General features: G+C 36.4%; 1 protein-coding gene across 2 annotated transcripts; it reads left to right on the forward strand.

The window, feature by feature from the left end:
• The first annotated feature begins 1,285 nt into the window (after window positions 1-1,285).
• On the forward strand, window positions 1,286-27,847 carry slc4a2a (solute carrier family 4 member 2a). 2 transcript variants are annotated; one of them, XM_081373965.1, is made up of 24 exons: window positions 1,295-1,521; window positions 5,035-5,193; window positions 11,705-11,861; window positions 12,276-12,532; window positions 12,610-12,746; window positions 12,823-13,055; window positions 14,540-14,679; window positions 15,601-15,657; window positions 17,086-17,266; window positions 18,224-18,359; window positions 18,501-18,690; window positions 18,788-18,893; window positions 18,996-19,180; window positions 19,851-20,067; window positions 20,192-20,395; window positions 20,488-20,636; window positions 21,650-21,844; window positions 22,120-22,332; window positions 22,442-22,531; window positions 23,628-23,794; window positions 23,882-24,135; window positions 25,491-25,660; window positions 25,791-25,964; window positions 26,357-27,847. In XM_081373965.1, exons 2-24 carry the CDS (start codon window positions 5,134-5,136, stop codon window positions 26,435-26,437), a joined length of 3,753 nt encoding a protein of 1,250 aa, XP_081230091.1. In that variant the 5' UTR covers window positions 1,295-1,521; window positions 5,035-5,133; the 3' UTR covers window positions 26,438-27,847. The 2 variants fall into 2 exon arrangements, with proteins under 2 accessions (XP_081230092.1, XP_081230091.1); XM_081373966.1 differs by lacking the exon at window positions 15,601-15,657 and having other exon boundaries at window positions 1,286-1,521.
• The last annotated feature ends 1 nt before the right edge of the window (window position 27,848 follows it).

Below are 27,848 nucleotides of genomic sequence, written 5' to 3' on the forward strand. Positions count from 1 at the left end.
TGGCTGGATTGCATGTTGTGGAACAATTCAGCCGTGAATTCACGTCACCGCAGGATCACGGTTATCCATTATTTCATAATGTTCAAGTTTAGGATTACGTTTATATGTTAAATGCGTTATGAAGACGTCATTTTGCAATTAAGACTATAACCTCAGGAAACAATAAAGATATGAGGCAAATTTCCTAGAACAGTGCTGGACATATAATCAGTTAAACACAAACTGTTGTAGCCTACTACAGTTTGTCACAGAGACTTAGTAACGTCCAGTGGCCGCTGAGGTCATTATCAGGATAAAGCGTATCTCCACTGATAGAAGAAGCATGCAAATTTGGTTCCTTGAAAACATTGTTTTGGCTAGAAAAGCTACTGAGCTTCTCTATGTTTTATTGTTTCATAATTTAACTCTCGATTTTGAACAATAGTCAATAAAATAATTAGTTTAAAGTAATATTCCAGGCTCAATACAACAGCAACAGTATTCCAGGCTTAATAAATAGCATTTGTGGCTAGTGTTGACTATCACCAAAAAAATAAAAAAGAATCATCTCCCATTTTCTTTAAGAAAAAAAAAAAAAAAAAAATGGATTACAATGAATGAGGCGCTTATAATGGAAGTTAATGGGGATTTAGGATTTAAAAGCAGAAATGTGAAGCTTATAATTTTAAAAAAGAAATTACACTAATCCTTCTGTTAAAACTTATTGTATTATTTGAGTTGTAAACCTGTTTATATCATGCTTACATTTGTTTAAGGGTTTCTGTTTTTTCAGCAACAAGGTTGGAAAACTGGATATAATGTTACACAGAAAAGGTTAATATACGATTGTTTTCACACTAGAATCATGTTAACTCTCACAAAATAATAATCAACATTATGCCACAAATACTCTCAAGCTTAGCCTGTACTGAACCCAGAATATTTCTTTAAAGTGTTAATTTCGTCTACTGTTACAAATTACGGTGACACATGTCAGATTTTGTATCCAACACTGCTAATTCTTTCATATAGTCTAAATGAATCAGTGAATAGAAAAATCAACTTTTTTTTAAGGCATATGCAACTGCAAACTGTCACTTTTGTGCACACTTTAATGAAAGCATGTACTTGGATGTGTGTATCTTTTCAAATGATTCTTGGAGTTAAGGCCATAGAGCTGTATTGTTGAGTCATGTCTCGTCGGTCACATGTTTGTCAGAGGGCTAAAGGAGGAAACTTAATCGAGGGGGGAGGGACAGCTATCAGTGGGTGCCTCAAGGTTGGAAGTGAACGGCATGTAGTATGTGTGACAGATAGAGGGAGAGGGACAGAGAGAGGTTAGGGTAAAAGTGTAGTGTGCTTCTACTTCCAGAACAGCTTTTCTTTTCTCCAATCACTGCCTTTTTTCACCTCCTGTCCCTCCTCCTCCTCTGTGTCCTTTTCTTTATCTGCCTTTCGGTGGCTGTTTGGCTTCAGTGGGTCTTTGCCATCACACTACAATGACTGCTGTAGCTGTAGTCTGCCTGCAGTGAGCATTCTGAGGTAAGTCTGTCTCTCTGTGTTTCTCTGTTAGCAAAGCTTTTCTTCTCTGTAACAAGGTCTAGTTAAAGAGATAGTTCACCCCAAAATGAAAATTATTTTATCCTTATGCTCACTTTCATGTTCTTCTAAACCTGTACGACTTTTTTTCCCAACGCGGAAACAAAAAAGAAGATACTTTGAAGAATGTTGGTAACCAAACTATTTAGGTGACTGTTGACTTTCATTGTATGGACAAAAAAAGACACACTGAGATGCTCTCCAAAATATCTTCTTATATGTTCCACAGAAAAAAGTTAGCCATTGGTTTGATGTCTTTGATTTTCTGTTGGATATTCATTTTATAGAAAGTGTATGTTCATATTTTTGTAGAAGAACAGCCTCATAAAGTGTTTGCAGTTGTATTTTGCTGAATATGTAACTGCAGCCCTTCCTGTCTTACAAAGTGTTTCCTGCTGGAATTTTTCGATTTCGTGCACACTGTCAGGGAGAGAGGAATGATACGCTTGGAAATATGCTTGAAGGAATCGTAGTGATGTTTTTGCCTGTTTTTGTTGTTGTTGTGATTGTCTGGAATCTGTCTCTTTCTCGTTTTCTCTTTGGTCACTCATCCTCTGTGTATCCAGCTTAGTGAAGATGAGGATCTAGAGTTACTCTTGGTATCAGAGCAACAATGACTTTGGCCCAGATTAAGATCATTAGATGACTCAGTGATTCTAATAATGGACTGAAATACTGAAGGATTTACTCTGACAAACAGCTGCTTTTTCGCAATAACAAATCTGCTCTATTTTATGCTCCTGTAGCTCAAATAGTAGCTAGCAACATCCAGGGAATGCATGGACTGATCAAATATATTAGCTTCAGCTTGAATGGATAATAAATCACTTTGCCAAGTGAATGCATGTAAATGCAAATTAATCTAAAGATAGTGCTGTGTAATGCAATGTTGAGTGTCTACATGGCTCTGACTTTTTTTCTATTTCTGACTGTCTAGTCAGTGTCATCAGACAGGCAAATAGCACAAATAGCATAGCAATAGGCAATGTTATGTGATAATTGCATGCTGTAAAGAAACTCTATTGCACTGTTTTGTTAGAAACTATCATTTATATCACATACTTCTGTATTTAACGTTCACATGAAAGTGGTATTTGAGCAGCATAAGAATAAGCCTCACAGTGTGGATGTTCAAATAGTCTCTGGGGAGCATCTCTGCTGAATCACTGTCCTCAGTCACCTTTAGAGTACAAACACACAGTGGCACCCAAAAGTCTGCAGATACATTGAAAATCTGGGCTTTTTGTTTAAATCTAAATGAAAAGAAACTTTTGACAATAATATTAAACCCAAAAATATTTGACACAAATAAAACAAAGAAAAGCTGCACATAAAGCAAATGTTCATTTTGAATTAAAAAACAAAATTAAGCAAAGAAATGCTGTGAAATATTTGAGATTGTACAATATTTCTAGGTCTTCGTCTAGCAAATGTATGACATTGACCATCCTTTGTATAAAAGGTCAGATTTTCTTGTTGGATCATTCTCATATCATGCTGGACAACATGATCTTCAGGTTTTACACAAACATGTGGAGTTAAAGGTAGGGTTAGCATAGCAAGCTAATTTGAAAGCATAAGATCCCACCCTCACATCATAGCGTCTCCAAAGCCACGCCTCCTCCAAAACACATGAACGCATACAGCAGGGAGCAAACAAAACGGTAACGAGAGAAGGCGTTGTGTCAAAGCAGATAACATTACAGTAATAATGAACATAAACAACTTAGAGAGCACTGACCTGTACCTCCTGACTGCTGCAGATTCATAGCGTCGTTGATAGTGCTGCCATTGAAACGCATTATTCGAGTCAACCGCTCCAAGTATAACAACACAGGTTTCCATCTCTTCAGTGATTGCTATCAGAATGTGAAGAGACTTTCAACCAGCATAACAAAAAATGTTTCTGGAACAAATCACCTACCCTGCCTTTTATGCAGTAAAGCAAAAGGCCCTCTTAAAAAGCCTGGTTTCACACATGGCTTAGACTCAGCCAGGACTAGGCCTTAGTTAAATTAGGACATTTAAGTAGCTTTTATAAACATGCCTTAAAAAAACCATTACTGCTGTGAATCTTGAGACAAAACAATGGCACTGACATAAAGGTTTGTCAGTGCAAGTGGCTTTCAGTTAAGACAGCTCAAACATGCATTTTAAGAATTAAGCATTGTCTGTGAAACCAGGAAATTAAGTGTAAGTACAGGAACAGGGTACCTTCACCAAAATGCAGTCATATCATCAACACATGGCTCTGAACAATATCATTGCACAGTTTAAAATGGTACTTTGATGCAAATAACATTTGTAAAACTTTTTCTTGATAAAGCTTTGAAGACACTTTATGTCCTAATAATAAAGGAAACAGTGCAGATGAACTCCAGCTATTATAACTACTCAGCCTTGAAAAGAGTGTTCTCTGTTTAGGCAAGTGCATGCTTCACCAGCGTCACACACATTACTTGACCTTTGAATGGACGGTGCCACAGGAAACTTTAAGAAAGAGTCAGGGGAAGTAGATAAGCTGAGACTGCAGTGGCAATGTTTTCTCATATTTAGGCCTTGTATTCCAATGATATTCTCTCTCTCTCTCTTTATTTTATTTTTTTTAGATTGCCATATTGTTTTTGTGATGGCTTGGTGTTAACCAAGCTGTTGTTACTGATGGTTCTGTAGGAAGAAATGCATATACTGTGACCTTACACCTACATCTGTATCGATTTGAATGAGGATGTGGCTTCTAATTTTGGTGTTTTCCATTCCAAATTTTGCAGAATTTCCTGTGACCTTACCTGGCCAGTTTACATGAAACGCTGTTACTGTGATATTGTATATGAGCTTTGACCTTGTTGTTGACTGATGCTCAGACAGATTTACAGTGTCTGAATATCTCTCTAATGGAGCGTACAAACATCAAGTTGAAGATAAAATATAGCATTGAAAAGCACATCTTCCAGCTTTCAGTTTTCTTGAGATTTCAAGGATGGGAAAATGCCTTTCATGGAAATATGATTTATATTTCACAATTGAGAATGTGCATATGTGATGTTGCAATCGTTTATATGAGTACATATTATTATGTGATTTACTCTCATCATAATTTACTGAAATTACTCTTGGAAAAATGGTCTTTAAAAGACTTCCGGCAACATGCATTTTCAGCTATTCACAGAATGTATCATTTATGTTACTATTTAACTATATGGATCTTTACTTTAGGGCTTTAAAGCCATTAATGGACAGGCTTTAACGGCCATTAAAGCCAAGCAATCTCTTTAGAATTGAGAGCTTTCTCAGTGCTGCATTTTTAAATAAACTACAAAAAACAAGCTCAGTGAGGGAAAAAAAATAAAGGTCGTCTCTAAAACATTGCTGCATTTCATTGTTGATATTATTTAAATCGATGTGTCATGGAACTTTTAACCAAGCATATTTTCTTTTTTGTGTGTGTCACATCAGGTTATGCTGCCCGAAAGTTCCCAGTTGAGTCTGAGTGAAAGAGAAAAGGGCTAAAGCCAGTGCACTTTACAGCATCACCCACAAACCTGACCATAAGCAATGAGTGAACCTCAGGACGCCAGTGACGTCACTTCTGCCGCAGGCTTGACAAGACCTTCGGTAAGTAATTTTTTTTAAGTTTTAATTTTTAGACTATGATGATCACTAAGCCGTCATAAGTTTTACTTCACAAGTTTTCATCCACATTACACACTAAATGTTAGTAAATCTGGCGAGTTTACAATGACCCTGGTCACTTTTTTATAGCATATTCCTGCTGTAAATTATGGGAAGTGTTTCAGACTGATTCAAATGGGTAAATCGTCTTTTCGAAAAACTATTCATAAAATAACTGCATCATAAAGAGTCATTCTGCTCGAGAATCGGACTACACTGGTTGCGCTGTATGTTTTTGAACAGACTCATAAGAGTCCTTTGCTTGTGAATCTAATTACACTGGTCCGTTGTATGAGTTTTTGGCATGCAGCCCTCAAGCACAGCTCAATAGAAAGACAGTTTGTAGTTGCAAAGTTTTGTAACCACTGTAAAAAAACAAAACAAAAACAAAACAAAAAAACGGAAAACGTATTGATAATTTTCTGCCAGGACATTATCCAGTAATTCTTTGGACAATTGAATGCATGGTGATGTTTAGGAACAACAAATACCTGTTCTGCTGATTTGTAGAGACTAGCAGTGGTCAGATTGCCATTTATCCTCCTGGGGTCTGATTCACTAGAATAAGATTTAAAAACAATCAGTGTAACCATGGAGACAGAGCCACCTAATGTGCCATACCCAGAAATCAATTTACATCTGAGGAACATGATGTGCTATTATACAGCTGTGATGAAGACGTGCTGTGCCCATTGTGTCTTGGTTTTTAAATATTTGTATATATGTCCCTGAGAAACTGTAGTGTTTTAATTAGCCTTTATCTGGGTGGTTTTCTGCTCCTCTTGGCTTAATGGACTCCCTCCTTACGCTTCAAGGTGGGTACAGGGGCTCTCAGCAGTGACAATCGAGAATTTAAACCTACTATAAACAAAACTGTTGTTGATCAAGGTTCATATTGATGACTTTTGAGTGTGAATAATGTTGCATAATAGCTCCTTAAATAAAAATCTCAACTGGAATAAGACTGTAATTACTTTAACCCCCGTTTCACAGACAAGGCTTAAGTCTAGTCCCAGACCTAATGCATGTTTGAGCTGTTTTAACTGAAAGCAACTTGCACTGGCATCTTAAAATATGTCAGTGCCATTGTTTTGTCTCAAGATGCACAACAGTAATGTTTTTTTGATTTATGAAGGCACGTTTAAAAAGCTACTTAAATGTCCTAATTGAATTAAGGCCTAGTCATGGCTAATCCTTGTCTGTGAAACCAGGCCTAAATGTCTTCTAATTTAGGTTATATATCAGTGTTGCAGTGAAAATTGCATTAAGATACAGAGAAACAAGGGTTGCAAACAAGATACATGATTTAATAGTAAAAATAGCTTTAAACAAGATACATTTGCATCAGAAGCTACATTTTGTAACATATTGGCCTGGTCTCACAGACAGGGCTTAGATTAAGCCAGGATTAGGCTTTAGTTCAATTAGGACATTTAAGTAGCTTTTATAAATGTGCCTTAGAAAAAAACATTACTTGGTGTGCATCTTGAGACACAACAATGGCACTGACATATTTTAAGATATGTCAGTTCAGGTTATTTTCAGTTAAAACAGCTCAAACATGCATTTTAGTCTGAGACTAGACACAAGCCTTGTCTGTGAAACCGGACGATTAAGACTTATTTACAGAAAACCGTGAATTGATTATACTTTTCTTACCCCATTGAAATTTTTCCAGGCATAAACCGAAATTTATTTTAAAAATATGTAATTCATTCATAAAACTATATTATTATTATTGTAAAATACATTGTTCCTTAATTTCAATTATTAATGTAAAACCAGACAAAATTCCAAATAATGAAACAATTCAGTGCAGTTGATTAACATTCTTCAAAAGATGATGGGATGATGTCAGTTTATTATATCATTTCATACATAAAGTGGAAATTGTCACAGGAAATGGCTCTTAAAATAAAGATCTCTTCAAAGTGGGTGGAACGGAACATCCTGAAATGTAATTTTAATACCTGATTAGATAATGGTGTTTAAAGGTTATGCAGAAGATTCGTTTTTATGTGTGTGTGATGACTGATGAGATAAAAGAGCTAAACAAATGTCAGTCAGCGGATTCTGTGTGAGGTCATTTTCTTTCTGGTAAATGATCATGTAATTCTGCAGGATCGCAGCTCATTCATTCATTGTTCCAGATATTAAAACGGTGCTCAGATCTCACAGAGGCAATTTCTCTTCTGTGGGAAAATGTAAGTCAATATGAGTCTCTCACTGTGTAGATGGAAGGACGAAAGTGAAGTGATAGGAGCATCGCATTTCATCCTTTGTAAAGAAAAAAGAGAAACCCTGTGTAGAGAATTCAGTATTCAGGAAGACAATACTTTGAGTTATATCAGAAATATTTAAGCCAGGTGTCCATGATAGAGCCAAATCAGAGAGGTGGAATGTGAGTGTCTTATGCCTCATGCACCTGGGGAACCAGTAAGAAGTAAGTACACATACTCTTTCCCTCACTGAAGGCACCAAGTTAGGACAGCTACTGGTTCCCCAGGTGCATGAGGTCGTCACAACAAGATTCCAGGGACGTATTTTCATATAACTTTAGGAATTTAGGGATTTGGGATAATATACGATTCTAAGCGTACACAATCAGTCCCATCCATGTTTGATATTTAATATAAATGAGGAGCGTTATTTTCGTCTAATAAGATTTTGGTGTAGACGGAGCTCCATGACAAAATCTAGTGTCACTTGTGCGGTCATGAGTAGGACAAAAACTTCAGTTAACATATACCTTTTATTGCCTTTAGCTTTTTTGGGTTGCGGCTGATTAGGATATGGTGCAAGACATACTGTATAGGGGGCCATTTGTCCATCTTGCACATGTTTACATAGAAAAGAAAAACAATTGAAAATCAGAGCAAAAACTTTGTGTGAACAGTCCTTAGGTCTGGTGGAATAGGAGGATCTTTGTTGACATCTTTGTACGCATGCGCGAGTGGTTGTGTGGCAACAAATCAAACAGTATTGCGGGCTGTAAAGACGCGACGAGCACTTTCAAGAGAGTTAGCGGGCAAAATCCACAATATATAAGCACTTTAACATCTGAAGACCGGAGGAGGTTTGGAGAGAAGCTCAAAATTTGTATTGGTGACAAAATCGAAGTTATTCAAAGCCCATATGAGATCTCCGCTGACTGTGCGTGCAGCTCCCCAAACAGACGAGGCATTTATACTTGACGCAACTGTTTTGTTTTAGACACCAGACCATACAACTGATTTAGACGCGCAAACTGGGTGATGATGTGATGTACTAATATCCGTCTGCTCGGGCAGATTCGGCTCAAAGTCGTGCATCTGCGGATGCGCGCGCGCGCTGTTAAGCCGAATCTGCCCGAGCAGACGGATATTACTAGTTTTTTTATTACCTTCGCGCTCATGCGGACGCGTCGAGTATAAACAAGGTTTTACAGCTCAGCCACTTGTTTTTTTTTCATATTTTTTTTGCAAGTGGAAGATCTTGGTTTACATTTGGACTTGGATGTGATCTTATAGGCTTGAAAAGGTTGGTGACCACTGCATAACGCAAACCCAGTCAAACGTTTGACTGCAGTATCTTCTATTCTATGCGCCTTATAATCCGGTGCGCCCTATATATGAAAACAGTTATAAAATAGGCCATTTATTGAAGGTGCGCCTCTGCTTATAGTGCGGAAAATACGGTAGCACTAGTCTGGATGCTGTGGATCGCGGTTTGGGACACCTGAATCAGAACGCAAAAACATATGACTCGGTTGATTTGACTCAGTTTTATTATTTTTTATTTTATTCAATCTTCTATAAATACATAGTCACTAAGACTTAGGCCTACCATGAACAAAATGAGCCTCACAAACTCGATCAGTAACGTTAGGAATCCAGGCTTCGGAGCGTCCAGGTTCAATCGCCTAATTGCACGCAACCATTTCTTTCGTTTTTCGTGATCCTTTTCGGAGGGAATTCGAAAAAACTTTTTATCAGGCCCCCAACGAGCCGTACAATCGACCACACAGCAAGAGTGAACCATCCTCTTCTCTAAATCCTCCTCCAAACGTGCAAAACAGTCAAATTACAGGTATCTAGCGGTGTTTCCTGCCACACGATTCCCGTGATGCAACGCGGCAAACATAAACAATGACGTCACAAAAGATCCGCCTATAGGATCAAAGGGGATCAGGGTTCAAATCCCAATCTATGTATGGGGTTTGTTAGCCTATGAAACCAACTTTACTTGATAGAAAGTGAACTTTAGTTGAGAACTAAAATTTCTCTGAGAAAAGCAGATTGATATTTTGACTTCTTTTATGTTCCATAATATTATGCAAATGACTTGTGAAAGGTGAAATGTCATTGGACGGACCAAATTTAGACGTGAATGGGTGGTTTCGTTCACAGTATTATTTCTTAAGAACTGGTAGTTCTTCAAATAGGAAGAAGACGACGTGTGTAAGGGATCAGGATTTGACTATAGATATGGCCGATGTTGTCATAGGCTGGGGGTGTAGATAAGTGTCTGATTACTTCATGCTGCTTCCTTTACTTGACAGCTACCTAGTATGTGGTTGCCATGGTTATACACTGCAGATACCTTTCGGTGTCCTGACTGTCAGCTGGTCACTACTGTGTATTGTGTTTTCTGGTCCACAGCATTGGGTATTTGGTATTCTGATGTCTTACCAGGCTTCTTAACAAGGCTAACCAACAGCTTTATAAGTAAGACAATGCTTCGTTTGTGTCCTCGACACGTTTAGCATCCCGAACTTGACTTCATGATCTACTTGAGCAACAGCCTCTGTGAGTGGCTGTAGGAGTGCTGACTCACTCTCTGTGGCATAGGGGGGATGAACTACATGATGCTGCCAGAGCCTGGTATCTGTGGGCATGTTAGTTTTACCCGGACAGGGCCCCCCCTGTCAAAACACTGAATTAAATTGAGCACAAGATCACAAGCCTCAGTTTATCCTCAGGATAGCATACCACAGACAGCGGGGGAGAAGACACGGAATGAGAGAATGAGTGTAGAGTGAGCAAAAGAGAGATCTGTATGCTTCCATAAACATACAGATATGAAATTTACTAATACCCGAGAAAAAAAAAAAAAAGTCTATTTGCATTCACTTTTATGTCATTGGCAGTTAATTAGGTGGCGCAAGACCAATTGTAATTTGAAATCTTACTACTTTATGAGCACTCAGTTCTGCATCCAAGTTTTCTTTTTACCAGTCACATGTGACTGATTATTTGGCTGATGACAACACTGATTCACTGAAGGCAAAAGTACATTTCATTCTTTCTTAAAGGGGTCGTCGGATGCCCATTTTTCACAAGTTGGTGTGAATCTTTAGGGTCTTCATGTAAAGTTTGTAACATACTTTGGTTAAAATTCCTCAATGGTTGTGTAAAACAACACCCTTTTTACCCCCTCAAAAACAGCTCTGTTCACAGCAACCCGTTTCGGTGCATGTCTCTTTAAATGATAATGAGCAACTGCTCACCCCACCCCTCTCTTCCGTGGGGTGTGTCGACACGAGACACGTAAAGTCATTTTTGTGCCTTGTACTGAGCTTTTGCGTGCGTGAATACATTACAGTATTGATAAGTATGGACCACATAGCTTATTTATTGAATATTACAAGCAGTGATAAATTGTATTTCTTTGTTTGTTTATCATAGTTTAATTGGGAGAATTCATTTATGAGATGGAATTAAATTTTTTTGGTCTTTCCTTAGAATGTATTTTGTATAATCTTATTTCTATAATATTTATACAAAGTATCATCTTGTGTACACTGCCATTCAAAATTTTGGGATTGGTAATATTTTAATGTTTTAAAAGAAGTCTCTTAGTTCTTACCATGGCTGCATTTATTTGATCCAAAATACAGTAAAAACAGTAATATTGTGAAATATTATTACAATATTACAAAAACCTTTCTATTTCAGATAAATGCTGCTCTTTTGAACTTTCTATTCATCAAAGCATCCTGGAATTTGTTTTTTTTACACAACTGTTTTCAACATCAATAATAATCGATAATAAATTCAGTTTGAATTAAATTAAATTAAAATATATCCAAATTGAAAACAGTTATTTTAAATTATAATAACATTTTACAATATTACTGTTTTTACTGTATTTTGGATCAAATAAATGCAGCTTTGGTGAGCATAAGACGTCTTACTGATCCCAAACCTGTGAACGGCAGTATATATTTTCTCCTCTTTTCTCCTTATTTGTGTTTAATACATTTTAAATAACTTTTTGTTTTGTTTTCTTATGCATCTGTCATGATTATTAGATGATAATTCTTAAATCATTTTATGTAAAGCACTCTGAATTACCATGGTGTGGTAAATGTGCTATAAAAAAAAAACTCGTCTTACCTGGCTATAATATAAAAATAAATTGAAGAACCTGAGAATGCATGTCTGTTAATATTTTTCTCTCTGGTTATGTGTAGCCTGTTGCAGTGCATTCTCCCCCCCAGCGATGTGACGATGATGACGAAGGGGACTTGAATAAGACACTGGGAGTGCAGCGCTTCCAGCAGATCCTCACTCCCGCCCCGCGCGTGCCCATCGAACAACACCGCACATTTAATGAGGAGGACTTTGAGTGTGAGAGCTTGTTATCATAAACCATTATATTAAATGAGAATGCATATGTATGTGACTGTTCATGGTGTTTATGCTCTTTCTATTTCTAAAATTTTGTTATTTATCTCCAAATGTGAACTTTAAAGACATAGTGATAGAAATGGGAGGGAAAAAATTTATTTCAAGTATAATAAGAATTGTGTTCCCCTGAGAAACTTTGCAGTCTCTGGCAAAACATTTGCATTCTCTCCCAAAACTGTTTTTCATCCTACCTCATATTATTTCCATCACAAAAGTTTTCTGAGGGAACGGAGAAATTTTGGGAGAGACCACAATATTTCCTCACATCTCATTTTATTTTTTACCGTCACCATGTCCCTTAAGGGGCTCCATAGTGTGGCTCTTCTAAGTCTGTGATGTTTGTGGAATTTGTAGATCACCGTCACACCTCTCTACACGTTCACCACCCTCTGTCTAAACATCTCCCAGAGGACCGGAGGAAAAAGCCCGGGAGGAAACGGAAGGACTCAGGACGGAGGAGGAGTTCATCCATGGGAGCAGCTCCCCCGATAGATGAGGATGATGAGGATGAAGAGGTGGATGAAGATTCCTGCAGCCAGCAGGAAAGAGAGGGCAATGTCACCACCACACCTACACCGGACACAGACACAGAGGTGGCAGAGCGGGCAGAGGTAATCAAGGCTCGCATACACATAGACACACAACATGTTATTATGACCTTGCTAACCTTTCTCTCTTCGGCCTGCAGTTTTTTGTATCACAAGATGACCCCAACTCCACTGTAAAAAAGAACGGTAAAGCCTCGCCTCATCGTAAACTGTCAATCATACCCCATTCAACACTTCACACCAGTATCAGCATCCCAGAAGATGTTGCAACAACCGCGTAAGTGAACACGCACGCACACATAGATTACCTACATGTATGTGCTCACCCTAACCTTGTTCTGTTAACTTTGCAGGGGCAGAAATTGGGTTCGTAATCTACCCAATGGCAGACGAGTGTCCGCACCATGTTTGTTTCCAAGTTTGAGTTCTCCAGACGGCAGCTCTAAGCCCGGCCGCAGCTATGATCTGCATGAGCGCCGCCGCACGGGCAACATGACGGGTACTGTGCTAGCACACTACCAACACATGCCCACTGACGAGAGCGAGGCACAGACGCTCGCCACGGTTGACCTGGATGGCATTAAGAGTGAGTATGTGTTTGTGGAAAATCTGACATTAACTTGACAATGTAAGACCACTGGAGAGTTTTTACATTTATTTATATTTAAATATATATTATATTTTATTTTATTCAAATAAAAAAAAAAATAACTCCAAAGTTTGGGGTCTGCAAGAATTCTCTTATGATCACCAAGGCTTCATTCGATAAAAAATACAGTAACAACAGTAATAGTGTGAAATATTTGTTTTTGGTTTAATATATTTTAAAATGTTTTTTTTTTTCTTCCTGTGATGGCAAAGCTAAATTTTCAGCATCATTACTCCAGTCTTCAGCGTCACATGATCCTAATATGCACAATCATTCTAATACGCTGATTTGACATTCCATTGATTTCTTAAAATCAATGTTGAATATTTTTATGAAAACTGTGATACATTTTTTTTCTTTTTGACGAATAAAAAAAGTTCAAATCTATTGTAATAAAAGACTTTCTTTCAAATAAAATCCTACTGACGCCAAACTTTTGAACGGGAGTGTGTGTATATATATATATATATATATATATATATATATATATATATATATATATATATAATATATATATATATATAACCATATATCATTTTTTTTTTATGTCTGTATGAAAATGCACAGCCATTTGTGTGGGCTTTAGTACAACAGTGTGAGATACTGTAATAACAATAATGAGAAGAAGAAGAATGTTGATGATAATGATTATTATTATTATTATTATTATTATTAAATACAAAATTATATGATATTTCTAAAAAAGAATATATACAATTTATAATAAAATACAACCTATAAAATATTTCCGAAATACCCCTGAAACCTGTTTAAATGCCTTCTAGGCCTAGGGTATATAGTATTATATTTTATTGGTTTTTAGTTAGATTGTTTTTCAGTGTTAAGTAGTATGCATTATGCATTTTAGTAGATCATAGATCATCAATGACGTGTTTTGAGTGCAGGAAAATGTTTTTGTTTCCCAGCTTCTTTTCTGTTTTTTTCTAAGGTTACAAAGGACTTCTTTATTTACCTTTCTGTTCTCATTCTTCTGAGAATAAATCATGTTTTCAGTCTGTACATCTAACCATCTATGGCTGTGATTCAGGAATGTGGACATTCTCAAAGGGTACAGAGCTTCCCACTACAACTGTGCCTTTGACGTCTCTTTTGTATCTGTGTGTGTGTGTGTGTGTGCTGAATATACAGACAATTTGACCAAACAATAGATCATTTTGAGACATAAAATTGAGTCATGTTCTAGTGACCGCTCAGTGGAGTTTTTCAGTTTGTGTTTCTGTGTTTGGATGCTGAGTATTGTGTGTAATGTAGCCAGTATTGTCAAGGAAAGGTAAGCACTAAGTTACTGATACTCACAGACCTTCTAGTGTGTTACAATGGATTCAGTGTTGTACTGACTTGTTTGTTGTTTTCAACTCTTGGTTTAGTATTTAAACATCGTCTTGCTGTCTTCCTCGCAGGTCACAGGTTTGAAGATGTTCCTGGTGTGCGGCGGCACCTGGTTAAGAAGAGCGCTAAAGGTCAGGTGGTTCACATCGGCAAGGACCACAAAGAACCCAGCAGTCGCATCCGTACTAAGCTGGATCGAACCCCACATGAGGTGAGACGGCAGCCAACTAGATAATCTTTCTCCTGTCCACTTGGAGCTGTATCTAGGTGTTGCGTGTTTGATGTAGTAAATACAAATATTTGCATATTATGTCATCAGTATCACCTTAAAGCTGAAGTGTGTAGTTTCTATAGTGTCACTAAATGGAATTGTAAAAATATGATTAGTATTTACAGTAAAGTCCCCCTGTGGTGAAACTCAATCGTTTATATGTCTATGTGGTGTTTTAAAATGCTTTAAGACAAACCATGTGCAAATTTATAAGTCAACACCACTGCTGAGTATGTTCTCCTTAAAACTGCGGTGAACCAAAGACAGTTTCAAAATCGCAATTTGAAATCGCTGTTGTTTCTGACGTCACAAACTACATTGCAACCAATCACGTCAACGTGTGATCGCCAATAAGTGAATCTCTGAGCTGATGTGAATGAGTGGAGGCAGGGCTAATTTGCATATTAATAGAACCGCGTATACTAAATGAGGCAAGGGTGTACGTTTAAGCTATTTTAAGGCATAAAGAAAAAAAAAGTTTAAATATGTAATTTTAGTGATCAAACATGAGTTTTAAAGGATACAATTATTGACTACACAGGGACTTTAAAACAGTATTTCCCAAACACTTCCCCATCTGTCACAAACATATAGCCACACCTCAAACTCACACGACTGGTTGAGTCAATATTTCTGTGTTTGCCTGGTCAAAATGCTCAAACGAAAAGATCAATGTTTTGACACTTTTTAGGAAATCAACCCAGTAATAGTTTAAATATCGAGCAAATTGCACTCTTTAGCTTTAATGTTTTCTTATACTGGGGAGGAAATACTGTAAAGAATAGTTTTCGATTGCATGCTGTTCAAATAAAGCTGCAGTATCTCTACTATTGGCTCACTGAGCCTGCTGTTGTTTATTAGAGGAGATCATGGCCCTGCTACATGGACCACAGGGTTCGTCATGCCAAACAGCTGAAGGTAGGGTGGCAGAGAGCTGGTATGATTGGTTTGTGGAACAGCTGAAGCTTGCGTGTGGAGTTTAACTACCACTTGTTTGCTGACACCACATCTGTACCTCTGGTGTTGTGGAGGGCAGAGAATGGTCACAATATCAGAACTGTGTATAACCAAGCTCATACTGGCAAAACTGTACTAGTCTAGTATAGAGCTGTTCAGTTATTAAATAATGGTACTTTTTTGATTTATGAGTAAAATAAGTTCTTAAAGTACTTAAAGAGACTTTAATGTTTTGTTCTACAACATAAATTACATGCAGCCATTATGTGGATTAAAAACTTTTACAGATTACACAAAGATGCGAGTTTATGTAGTTTTCCAATCAGGCGGCCATTGTAGCCCTTATTATACACAACCATTCAAAAGTTTGGGGACAGATTTTTTTCTAAAAATAAATTAATACTTTTAATACTTTGGCAAAGGCTGCAATTAATTGGTCAAAAGGGACTTTCACATAAATGCTGTTCTTTTCAACTTTCTATTCATCAAAGAATCCAGAAAAAATGCCTTTCACAATCATCAAAACCATTTTGAAAATTGATAATAAAAAAATGTTTCTTGAGCACCAAATAAACAATGATTTCTGAAGGATCATGTGACACAGAAGACTTGAGTAATGGCTGCTGTTTGCCACCACAAGAATAAATAAATTTGTTAAGATATATTTAAATAGAAAACATTTTTTTTTTTATTGTAACTATTGTTACAAAAAAAAAAATGTTTTCTATTTAAATTTTACAAATTTTACAATATTACTATATAATATGACTTCAAATAAATGCAGCCTTGATGAGTATAATACTTCAAAAACAATAAATCTTACCAAACCCAAACTTTTGAATGGTAGTGGATCTTATCTTAAATTGCTATTTTCAAAGCACACAACATATTCAGGATTCACATTTGAGGTGTGTAGTTTAAAGTCTCTTCAAGTAGTGTTAACCACATACTGTATTTTACCCATAAATGTAAATCTCTATTCTAAAAACCCATTAGAAATTCCTCAGGGAACTTCAAATGCTTGAAATTAGTTTTAGGACAACAAATTGAACAGCTCTACTGACAACACAAAAACAGTTGAAATATGCAGACATTTTTGGCTGGCTTGCCTGAAAAGATTGCTCTCGTCTAAAAGAACTGCAGAGACAGTCTGCTTCCTCTAACAAATGTTATAGCATTACCCGCCATGATGCATGAACTATATAAGTACATTTTTTGCTTAAGGTTATGTGTTGTAAACTTTTTGCTTTAAACGATTTGCATTTCAAACCTGACTCAGTTTACACGTAATTTCTTATAAGTTAATCAGATGACTTTTCATCAAAATAGCTGTATTGGAAAGCTATGTAAGAAAGTTCATATAAATTCTAAGTGTATGTGCTCTCTCAGGTGTTTGTTGAGCTGAATGAGTTAGTGATGGATAAGAACCAGGAGATGCAGTGGAGGGAAACGGCTCGTTGGATAAAGTTTGAGGAGGATGTGGAGGAGGAGACCGAACGCTGGGGAAAACCTCATGTAGCTTCTCTCTCATTCCGCAGCTTGCTGGAGCTCCGCAGGACCATTTCACATGGTGAGAGAGGGGACAGAGACCAGAGGAGACAGAAATGACTGAAATACAATTATTTTATTATTGAATCAAATATAACAATATTTTAACTTATATAATAATATAATATAATACTAAATATTTGTATTATTTTATTCAAATGTTTTTTAATTATTTTATAAAAATAGGTGAATTGATTGCTTGCCTATATAGTTTTTATTCTATATATATTTAAAGAGGACCTATTATGCTTTTTTACATTTTTAACAATTTTTAATTTTTGAGCATGAAAAAGTTCTGCAATGTTAAAAACACACAGTCCACTCCAAAAGGAGTTATTCTCTATATCAGTAAGCACTGATTCTGAATTCCCTGAAACGCTTCAATTGTAGCCTTGAGTCACAATATTCCTTATTTAAATCATTTAAATAAAGCGGGAGTATGTGCTCTTCATACATAATAAAACGTAATTTTGTGGAAATAAAAAACATGGAAATAATTTTATCCTATTGTTTAATATATTTATTTACTTGGTCAGTGTCGTAGTGTTTTTTTTTTTTGTTTTTTTTTGCTGTTGTAGAGTGAAATTACTGAAATCATTTGGCGAAGTGAATTGGACACGTAATGTGGTCAAGACCTGCCTGGAAACTACTTCAGCCATGAGTTTCCCTGAAAATAATTGCACACCTAAGAACGTTCGTCAACCAATCAGATTCAAGCATTCAACTGCCCCTTAGTATAAGTGAAAAATAATGTGTTTTTTAAACATTCAAGCATGAAAACCTATTCTAGTAGACCCTGAAGACAAAACCAATCAAGACTTTGTAAAAGGGCATAATATGGCCTCTTTAAAATATATTCTGAGCACTATATTACAGCCAGCTTGTAACTAAAATGCTTTCTCTGTAATTACGTTTTGTGGGGTGTTTTGGAAGCAATGTCTTTTGGTGTGTCTGATGTATTGATGATATAATTTTGCAGGTGCAGTGTTGTTGGACCTGGACCAGAAGACCCTTCCTGGTATTGCTCATCAGGTTGTGGAGCAGATGATTATCACAGATCAGATCAGAGCGCAGGACAGAGCCAACGTGCTCCGAGCCCTGCTCCTCAAACACAGGTTAGTTTACATAGGTTATGTGAACATTACATAGCATATCTCAAAAAGCCATAAATAATATCCCCTTTAAGATACTCACCTATTCAGGAACATCTTACTCATTTGGATTATGCAGCTTCTTTTTGTTCTTCTGTTTGTCAGTCACCCGAGTGATGGCAAGGAGCACAGCTTGTTTAAACGGAACATCTCTGCAACCAGCCTTGGCTCTCTCATATCTCATTACCATAGCAATAACCATATTGCCGCACCTGAGCCACCTGCCACAGACCCGCTCATTGGAGGACTACGTAACTTTGAGTCGCGCGGTAGTGTAGACTTCGATAAGAATGAGGTACTCTGTTCATTACAGTCTGTGTGTGTGCTTTTGAGAGTCAAAGAAAGGTAAAATAGACAAACAATAGACGCACTTTTCCTCATTGGTTCCACAGAAAGACACACCCCAGTTTTTTGGTTTGCACAAGGCCAAATCTAAACATGAGCTGAAGTTGCTTGAGAAGATTCCCGAGGATGCAGAAGCGACTGTTGTCCTTGTGGGTGAGTTTACTGTCTGTTCTCAGCTCTGTGATATCACAAGAGTAGGCATATGACATACTACATCTGTTAAAGCCTTGATGCAGATGATCTCGATTTTCACAGGTAGTGTGGATTTCCTGGACCAGCCCACCATGGCCTTTGTGAGACTGCAGGAAGCAGTTCTGTTAGAGTCAGTTCTAGAAGTGCCGATTCCAGTACGGTTTATATTCGTGCTCCTTGGCCCACCCAGTGCCAATGTTGACTACCACCAAATCGGCCGCTCCATATCAACTCTTATGTCAGATAAAGTAAGCACATAAGACACTATCAAGTCTCATTAAATAACTGATAGTTCATCAAAAAATGATCTATCTATCTATCTATCTATCTATCTATCTATCTATCTATCTATCTATCTATCTATCTATCTATCTATCTATCTATCTATCTATCTATCTATCTATCTATCTATCTATCTATCTATCTATCTATCTATCTATCTATCTATCTATCTATCTATCTATCTATCTATCTATCTATCTATACTTTCAGAGAATGTACTCTACCCTTTTGAAGTTTGAGGTTTGGTGAGATTTTTTAAATGTTTCTCTTAGTCTCTTATACTCACCAAGGCAGCATTTATTTGATCAAATATACAGTAAAAGCAGTAATAATATTAATATGATTCATATTTTTGTGGATACTGAGATGCATTTTTTCATGCAGATTTTTTGAGGAATAGAAAAGAACAAAAGAACAGCATTTATTTGAAATATTTTTTGTAACATTGTAAATATCTTGACGGTCACATTTAATAAATTTAATGCATGCTTGCTGAATAAAAGCATTATTTATTTTTTTAAATAAAAAAATACAAAATCTTACTGACCCCAAACTTTTGCACAGTAGAGTTGTCTAACTGCTCTGTGAGTCAATTTTTCCACTAAGTAAAAATGCTATTTCAAACGTCCCTTCCAGCACTTTCATGAGGCGGCATATTTGGCAGATGAGCGCCAGGACCTGCTGACAGCAATCAACAGCTTCCTAGACTGCAGTATTGTGCTTCCTCCATCTGAGGTTGGAGGTGATGAGCTGTTGCATTCTATCGCTCGCTTCCAGAAAGAGATTCTGCACAAGAGACATGAACTAGAGGTCAAACTACAGGCCAAGGAACTTAAAAGCCCTGAGGACATGGGTACAAGGCTCTTGCTCATATGCAGAATACATAATTGAACAGATCAATTTCCTGTTTATCCAAAATAAATGTACTGAATGAGCGTTTTATCTCCCTTTTATTCATTCTAAATGTATTTTTTCAGCTCTTCATCCACCTTTGAAACCTACAGACGATCCTCTTCAGAGGACGGGTCGGCTGTTTGGCGGGGTTATCAGAGATGCACAGCGCCGCTACCCTAAATACATCAGTGATTTTAAGGATGCCCTAAGTCCTCAATGCATGGCCACAGTCATATTCATTTACTTTGCTGCCCTTTCACCTGCCATCACCTTTGGAGGACTATTGGGTTAGTTCATTTTTATTATTTAAAGCACTGTTTTTCTGATGCAACTAAAACAAGGTACCATTGCCTGATCAAATAATTTTTATCTTCCCCAGGTGAAAAGACAGATGGTTTAATCGGTGTGTCAGAGCTGATTATTGCCACTGCCATGCAGGGAATGTTGTTCTGCCTGCTTGGGGCTCAACCTTTGCTGGTGGTGGGCTTCTCTGGACCCCTTCTAGTATTTGAAGAGGCCTACTATTCAGTTAGTATTTATAATAACTAAATACAAATTCACTAAGATCAAATTGCCCCCACTGATAGTGTTTTTTTATTATGAACAAATTGCACTCAAATAGCACTGAATTGTGAATAAAGTGCAATTTATATTTAGCCTAATTTGCTTACAATGGTGTTTTTAGACTGAAAATGACAGTGATTAAATTGAAATACTCGCTGTGCTATTGCAATGCATTTAGTACTCGATTTAGTACTCTACTCCATTAATTTTTCCTATAGGGATTTCAAAAAAGTCTTTGTTAAAGGGTCCTCTATGTAACTTTTCGCCCTCTAGCATTTAAAACTCTTCAATGAAATCTGTTAGTGAGCTACAAATGGCAAGTTATCTATTCAATAAAATACCTTAATCACCTGTTGAGTTATGGAAACGCCATCTCTGCGTTGCTTTTACAACATTTCAGATCCCTCAGTTCTCGCCATCTCCGAAAAGCCAAGCCAATGTTGATTCTTGTTTTATTACGAGCTCTGTCGCGTTCTCTTTTTGTCAGCAAACTCGCCTCTGTTCAGTGTTTTTTTTATTCCCTGGAGGTTCGATATTTAGCTGGTTCATGTCTAACTTTCTTGCTCATTGCGACAACTAATCTATGGCACACCCACACCATAAACACATTAAACATTAAACACTTCAAAGACAGGCGAGTGATGCATGTATGTAATTTCCTGCGAAAACCATTCTGACAGGTCTAAAATATAAACGCTTATAATAGGCTTACCATAGTGAATCAGGGTAAGACCAAAACACTTTTTGGAAGGATTCATTATGCATTGACTCAATATTAAAAGTTTGTACATTTTGAAAAAAAAATAAAGTTACATAGTGTAACTTGAATAAAACAGTTTTTATGCTGAATTACTGCATGAAAAAGTGGTGCAACTGTTTAGTGAATTTGCCCCACAAACAAACTCAACTGTAAAATGTTTCACTGGAATGATATAGCAGGAAAATCTGAATGTGACCATGAATCAATGTGTTTGCAGTTCTGCAGGTCCAATGAAATCGAGTTTCTGACAGGACGTGCATGGATTGGAATTTGGTTGGTCATCATTGTAGTTCTCACGGTGGCCTTTGAAGGGAGCTTCCTGGTGCGATTTGTGACGCGCTTCACCCAAGAGATCTTCTCCATCCTCATCTCTCTCATCTTCATCTACGAGACCTTCTTCAAGCTGGGCAAAGTATTGAGATGCTATTTGTTGTTTAAACTAACGTTCAATAGTGTGGGGTTGATATGATTTTTTTAATGTTTTTGAAATGTTTGAATGTTTAGGTTCACCTAGACGCCATTTATTTGATCAAAAATACAGTAATTTGTACAATTGTTTGGGTCAACTGAATGCATCTTTGCTAAATGAAAGTATTCATTGATTAAAAAAAAACCTTTGAACAGTAATGTATGTTTATGAGAGAGATTTAAATGCATTTATTCAGACAGTCTTTGTCTACTGTGCAGATCTTTATGGATCATCCTCTCAAGAGCTGCTATATGCGAGAAGAAAATGACACTGCTTTACCAACACCCAGCAGTGACGGCAGACCTGCAGATACCTCTCAAACCCTGAACCAGCCAAACACAGCTCTCCTCTCCTTGGTGCTCACGTCAGGCACCTTCTTCATTGCCTTTTATCTGCGTAAATTCAAGAACAGCGCTTTTTTCCCTGGCAGTGTAAGCTAGGATCCCAATGTTCATTCTAACATGGGGTGGCATTTACTTGATTCTGTGTGTGATGAAGTGTTATTGACCATAGTGATATTGAATCTTATTTTTCACACAGCTCCGAAGGGCTATTGGGGATTTTGGAGTTCCTATTGCAATCTCCACCATGGTTCTGTTGGACTACAGCATTAAGGACACTTACACACAGGTGAAACAAGAAGAAATGTTTATATAATTTGATTTATGTATAATGTAACTAGTTTAGTCTTAGCATTGTCCACACAAACATTCAAATTCATTGCACATTAAGCAAGATTTTAAATTACACATTTCAAAATGACTAAAGACGAGCATGATATTAAAGGGATAGTTCACCCAAAATGTTTAATTCTGTCATCATTTAAACACCTCATGTTGTTCCAAACCTGTTCTGCTGAACACAAAAGAAGATATTTGGAAGAATATGGGTAGCCAAATACTTGATGGGCCCATCAACTTGGTTACATATTCTTCAAAATATCTTCTTTTGTGTTCAGCAGAACAAAGAAATTCATACAGGTTTGGAACAACTTGAGGGCGAGTAAATGACAGAATTTTCTTTTTTGGGTAAACTATCCCTTTACCAATTTTTTTTTTTTTTTTGAAATGACATTTTAGTACTTGAAATTGTAGGAAATGTTTAAGGAAATTAAACTTAAAAAATAAAAATGTTTCTTTTTTTTAAATAACAAATTTAAAAAAGACTAACCCCCCCACCCCCACACACAATTTAAGACCAATTTTGTAACTATCCAAAGATTTAAACCAGTCAATTTTTTTCCTATGCTTTTTTTGAGACTTTTTTTGAAAAGGGACATTTTGAAGTGAATTAAAGACATTTTAATACTTTTTAAATATCTACCCGCCATTAATTAAAGTCCCATGATATTACTATCTTAGACGATCATCTCAGTACTTGTTTGTAAAGAGGCAGTCACATTTACTATTGTTCAGTGAATTTTTTTTAACAGGCGATGTTCAGATATTTTTTTAATAGGAATCCACATTATCTGCAATTTTGCTTGAGGGTGTAAGATTTCCCCACACAGAATCTCCATGTTGACTAACAGAAAGCTGCTTGGTTTAAAATGAGCTTCTTTGTGAGCTGTGCTTCATATATTGCTACACTATCAATATTTTTTGCCCGTGAAACTTTGCTGATGTGACCGTGCTTTAAGGGTTATAAGTTACCCCAGGCTTGTTATTTGATTAGAGACTGGAATATCTCTGCATGTCTTTATGGTCTTTCTTTCCTCCCCATATAGAAACTAAGTGTGCCTGATGGCTTCTCTGTGACCAGCCCGGACAAGCGCGGTTGGTTTATACACCCACTGGGCTCTGATGGCCAGTTCCCCATCTGGATGATGGTTGCCAGCATTCTACCGGCTCTGCTCGTCTACATACTCATTTTCATGGAGACTCAGATCACTACGTGAGTCACAGGCATTCACTAATCTGATCTGACCATGCCTACTAAAACCTCCATTATATTATTCCTCTATTTTATTTTCCTTTACAGTCTTATTGTGAGTAAGAAGGACAGGATGCTGGTTAAGGGGTCAGGGTTTCACTTGGACCTGCTAATCATCGTGGTCGCGGGTGGGATTTCAGCGCTCTTTGGGCTGCCATGGTTGACTGGTGCTACTGTTCGTTCTGTCACTCATGCGAATAGTCTGACGGTGATGAGCAAAGCCGTTGCTCCTGGTGACAAACCTCGAATTCAGGAAGTAAAAGAGCAGAGAGTAACAGGATTTCTGGTGGCTTTTCTTGTTGGTGAGTGGACTATATATCTGCACTATATTGGTTACCCGCCAATTTAGTTTATTGCTATCTGTTTATATTGGATGTACTGTATAAATTGGCTGGTATAAGATTTTTATTTGTTACATGCCTATTTCTCCTATTTTACATTTTGATTAAATTGCCATTATCTAACTCTCAATCTAATTTCAATCCAATACTCAAATTAATCTTTAAAATACTAATTGTTTAACACTTTAATAACATTTAATACTTAATAATAATTTTCTCAATAATACTTTTATAATTTAACACAATTAAATTAAATTTATAGCAAATCTCACAATGATTATTCATTTTTTCCATACTGTACATTATAATGTACAAAATAGTATTCAAAATATTACAGAATTTTAATACTGCCATTAATTGCTTATAAGCCATTACATGAAAATTATTATTGGTTTATAGAGTGCAACAGTGCCCGCCCACTTTTTCGGTGGCGTTGCTTCCGGAAGTATTTTTTTCCTCAAATAGGGATTCATTTTTCCTATAGGGATTTCAAAAAAGCCTTCATTAAAGCATTATAAGCCATGAACCAAGCCAACCAGCTACAAGGAGAATCATAACATTACAAACTTTGATTCGAAGCAAAAAATATATTTAAAAATCGGACAAGAATACAAAGGGACAAGACTGTGCACTTAATGGCTTTAGTGATAGAAAGAACTACAATCCCATGAAGCATTGTAAACAGCATAATCAGATTAAAAATATTACAGAAATATAAAACTACTCATTTAAAAATGTTGATTAAATATAAAAGTTCATTGCAAAATATGCATGCATATTCAAATATTGAAGTATTTTGAGAGTGTAGAGAGAACAACTAGATTACATAATTTGCGGTGCTTCATGGGAGTGGGTGGAGCTAATACAATCTTTTGGTGCGTTTTTTGTTGTTGCTTGTTTTGGCTCTCTGATTGGTGGAATTTTCTGTACAGCAACATGGGTAATGTAGGTTTTTAACATGAAATCTGCTGTTAAACACGATTATTTTAAAACTAATTTGAAAGAATGCTGACTAAAAGCTTCAACAGAAGCACATACTTTTAATTAACAACCTCATAGTTCAAAGTAAGGCTGTCTTTAAAGGTTTATAATTTATCATTGAAAGTCAATTTACCAATGGAGAAATTCAATTTTTTTTTGTTTTTACTTCCGGACCCTGACAGTTGCTCTCTATTGGTATCAGCCAGAATTTTATCAGGATCAGTGCATCTCTAGATAAATTAGTAGTGAATGGCCAGTTGTTGCCATTACTGGTTGTATTTTCTTTATATTTGTTGTTCAGAACTGACAGTGTATAAACCCTCTTCCTTCCAAAGGTCTCTCGATTGTGATTGGAGATCTTTTGCGGCAGATTCCTATCGCTGTGTTGTTTGGTATATTCCTCTATATGGGAGTGATGTCTCTCAATGGGATCCAGCTAACAGAACGCATGATGCTGCTATTCATGCCACCGAAGTACCACCCTGAACACACCTATGTCCGCAAGGTTCGTTTCAGAGATTTCAGCTAATCACAGTATTCACCCTTCTTAAATCAATATTCTGATGACATTAGGTCTGGAATGCCGTTCTCTTCCGATTTAGCTGTGCTTTAACCTTTTGACTCGTCTATTTCAGGTGCGTACTCTCCGCATGCACCTGTTCACTTGTTTGCAGCTGGTGTGCCTGGTTGTGCTGTGGATTGTAATGTCAACCGCGGCCTCTTTAGCCTTTCCGTTTGTCCTTGTCCTCACTGTGCCATTCAGGAGGTTCCTGTTGTCCCGAATATTTACTCAACGTGAGATACAATGTGTAAGTGTTTCTTTTCTTTCAGTTTAAAGGCAAAATGCTATTTGTAGATATGGTGTTTAATATAGTGTGTTCAATACTAAAATATAAACCTGTTTTAGTTTTACACCTAAATTTGGCAATGGGGGTAAGACAAATATACTTTTAAGATACATTCTCTAAAAATGTGTCTTATGATATCTTATGTAAACTTGTATAAAATCTCACTTTTTTATTTCTATTTCTATATATATTTTATATATATATATACTGTATATATATATATATATATACATACTGTTTTATATATATATATATATACTGTTTTATATATATATAAAACAAGGCTAATAATAAAATGTGAAATCTTAATTTGCCCATTGCCTTTAACACTGTTCATTTTGTCTGTGTGACAGCTTGACGCAGATGATGCAGAGCCGTCATTTGATGACAGAGAAGGCCAAGATGAATATACAGAGATGCAAATGCCAGTATGACCTCATTCCTCTTCTGTCACTACCTGGGTCTTTTTTTCCCCCTTTTTTTAATCAATGTTTGTCTCATTTTTGTTTTTGCTTAATTCATGGAGACGTTATATTTATACATATGTAAAAGTATTGAATAGTTGCTCAGTGTCACTTGTATCTGTTGCGTGAAGAAATGTTTGTCGCCTGTACTATTAATATTTTATCTGTTTATTTATCAGAGTTGAAATGTTATTGTGTTATGTGTGTGTTGTGGAGCGTTAAATGAATTTATGATCTCCTCCAGTCAGCTCAAAATGGTACAGGAAGCACTTAAAGGTAAATTTAAAATGAAGCAGTTTTTACTGCTTATCAGTTTGTTTTATTTCATTGGAAGATTGCATATAGTGTACTGCTAAAAATGAACAACTGTACAGAATAACATTAATGCAAATTATGTATGTATATATACATATACTGTATGCATGTATGTCTGTGTGTTCAATATTTTTGTAGCTAAACAGAAATATATATCTATAAGCATTGCCACTAGTGACGAAACACTGGTTGCAGTCACAAGTTTAATTGGAAGAAGAAAATATATGTTTTTCACAACTGTAAATATGTTGTCTTTTGAAAATGGTTGCATAGCTATTTTGAAACCAGTTTTCTCACCAGAGCACCAAAGAGGACCGTGTTTATATCACACGAACACTAAGGGAATCTTTTAAGTAGTCTTAAAAGTTAAAATAATACATGAAGACACAAAAAGAGTAACTTGATTATGGTTGATTATTATTTACCCAGTTTGTATGAGAGAAAATGACTGTGCAAAGGGTTGCGTTTTACACTATCTCTGCTATGTTGAATAATGTTGTTATGATTTAAATATCTCCAAGCACACTTGTGAAATGGTTTGATCGTTCGCTGCACTACTGTTTAGTTTTATTAACAGGCTCCATAGGTGAATATTTGTTTGTTTGAGGTACTGATTTAGAATGTAAACAATATAGAAGCAAGTGTAGATTTGGTATAATTATGTATCATGTGTATCATGTACATTCCAGTCACCAAGATGATCTTGCGAATAATTAATTTTATAAAGAAGGGACTACATCTAAGATGTTGTTTAGTCTGTTGTGTATGGTTTAAAAAATGTCAAGCTGTGTATTTTCCCCTTCTAAAACAGTTCTCTACCGTTTTCATAACTATCCCACACACTGTAGTAGTGCCTTTTTTCACTCGATTGTTCCTTTCAGATACAATATTGCTTTTAAAAAGCTGAAGTGACCTTAGCAAGAGAACACAGCAGGTGTGATTGAGAAAGAGGTGTTCAATAACAGATTTTTGTGATTATTAATTAATATATTACTGTGGAATGTCAATGCTCTGTAAATATTTAGATGCAGGCCCAACAAAATAAAATAATGGAACTGATTTTACA

This window comes from Scardinius erythrophthalmus, assembly GCF_964197995.2.
Source record: "Scardinius erythrophthalmus genome assembly, chromosome: 9".
Lineage (NCBI taxonomy): Eukaryota > Metazoa > Chordata > Actinopteri > Cypriniformes > Leuciscidae > Scardinius > Scardinius erythrophthalmus.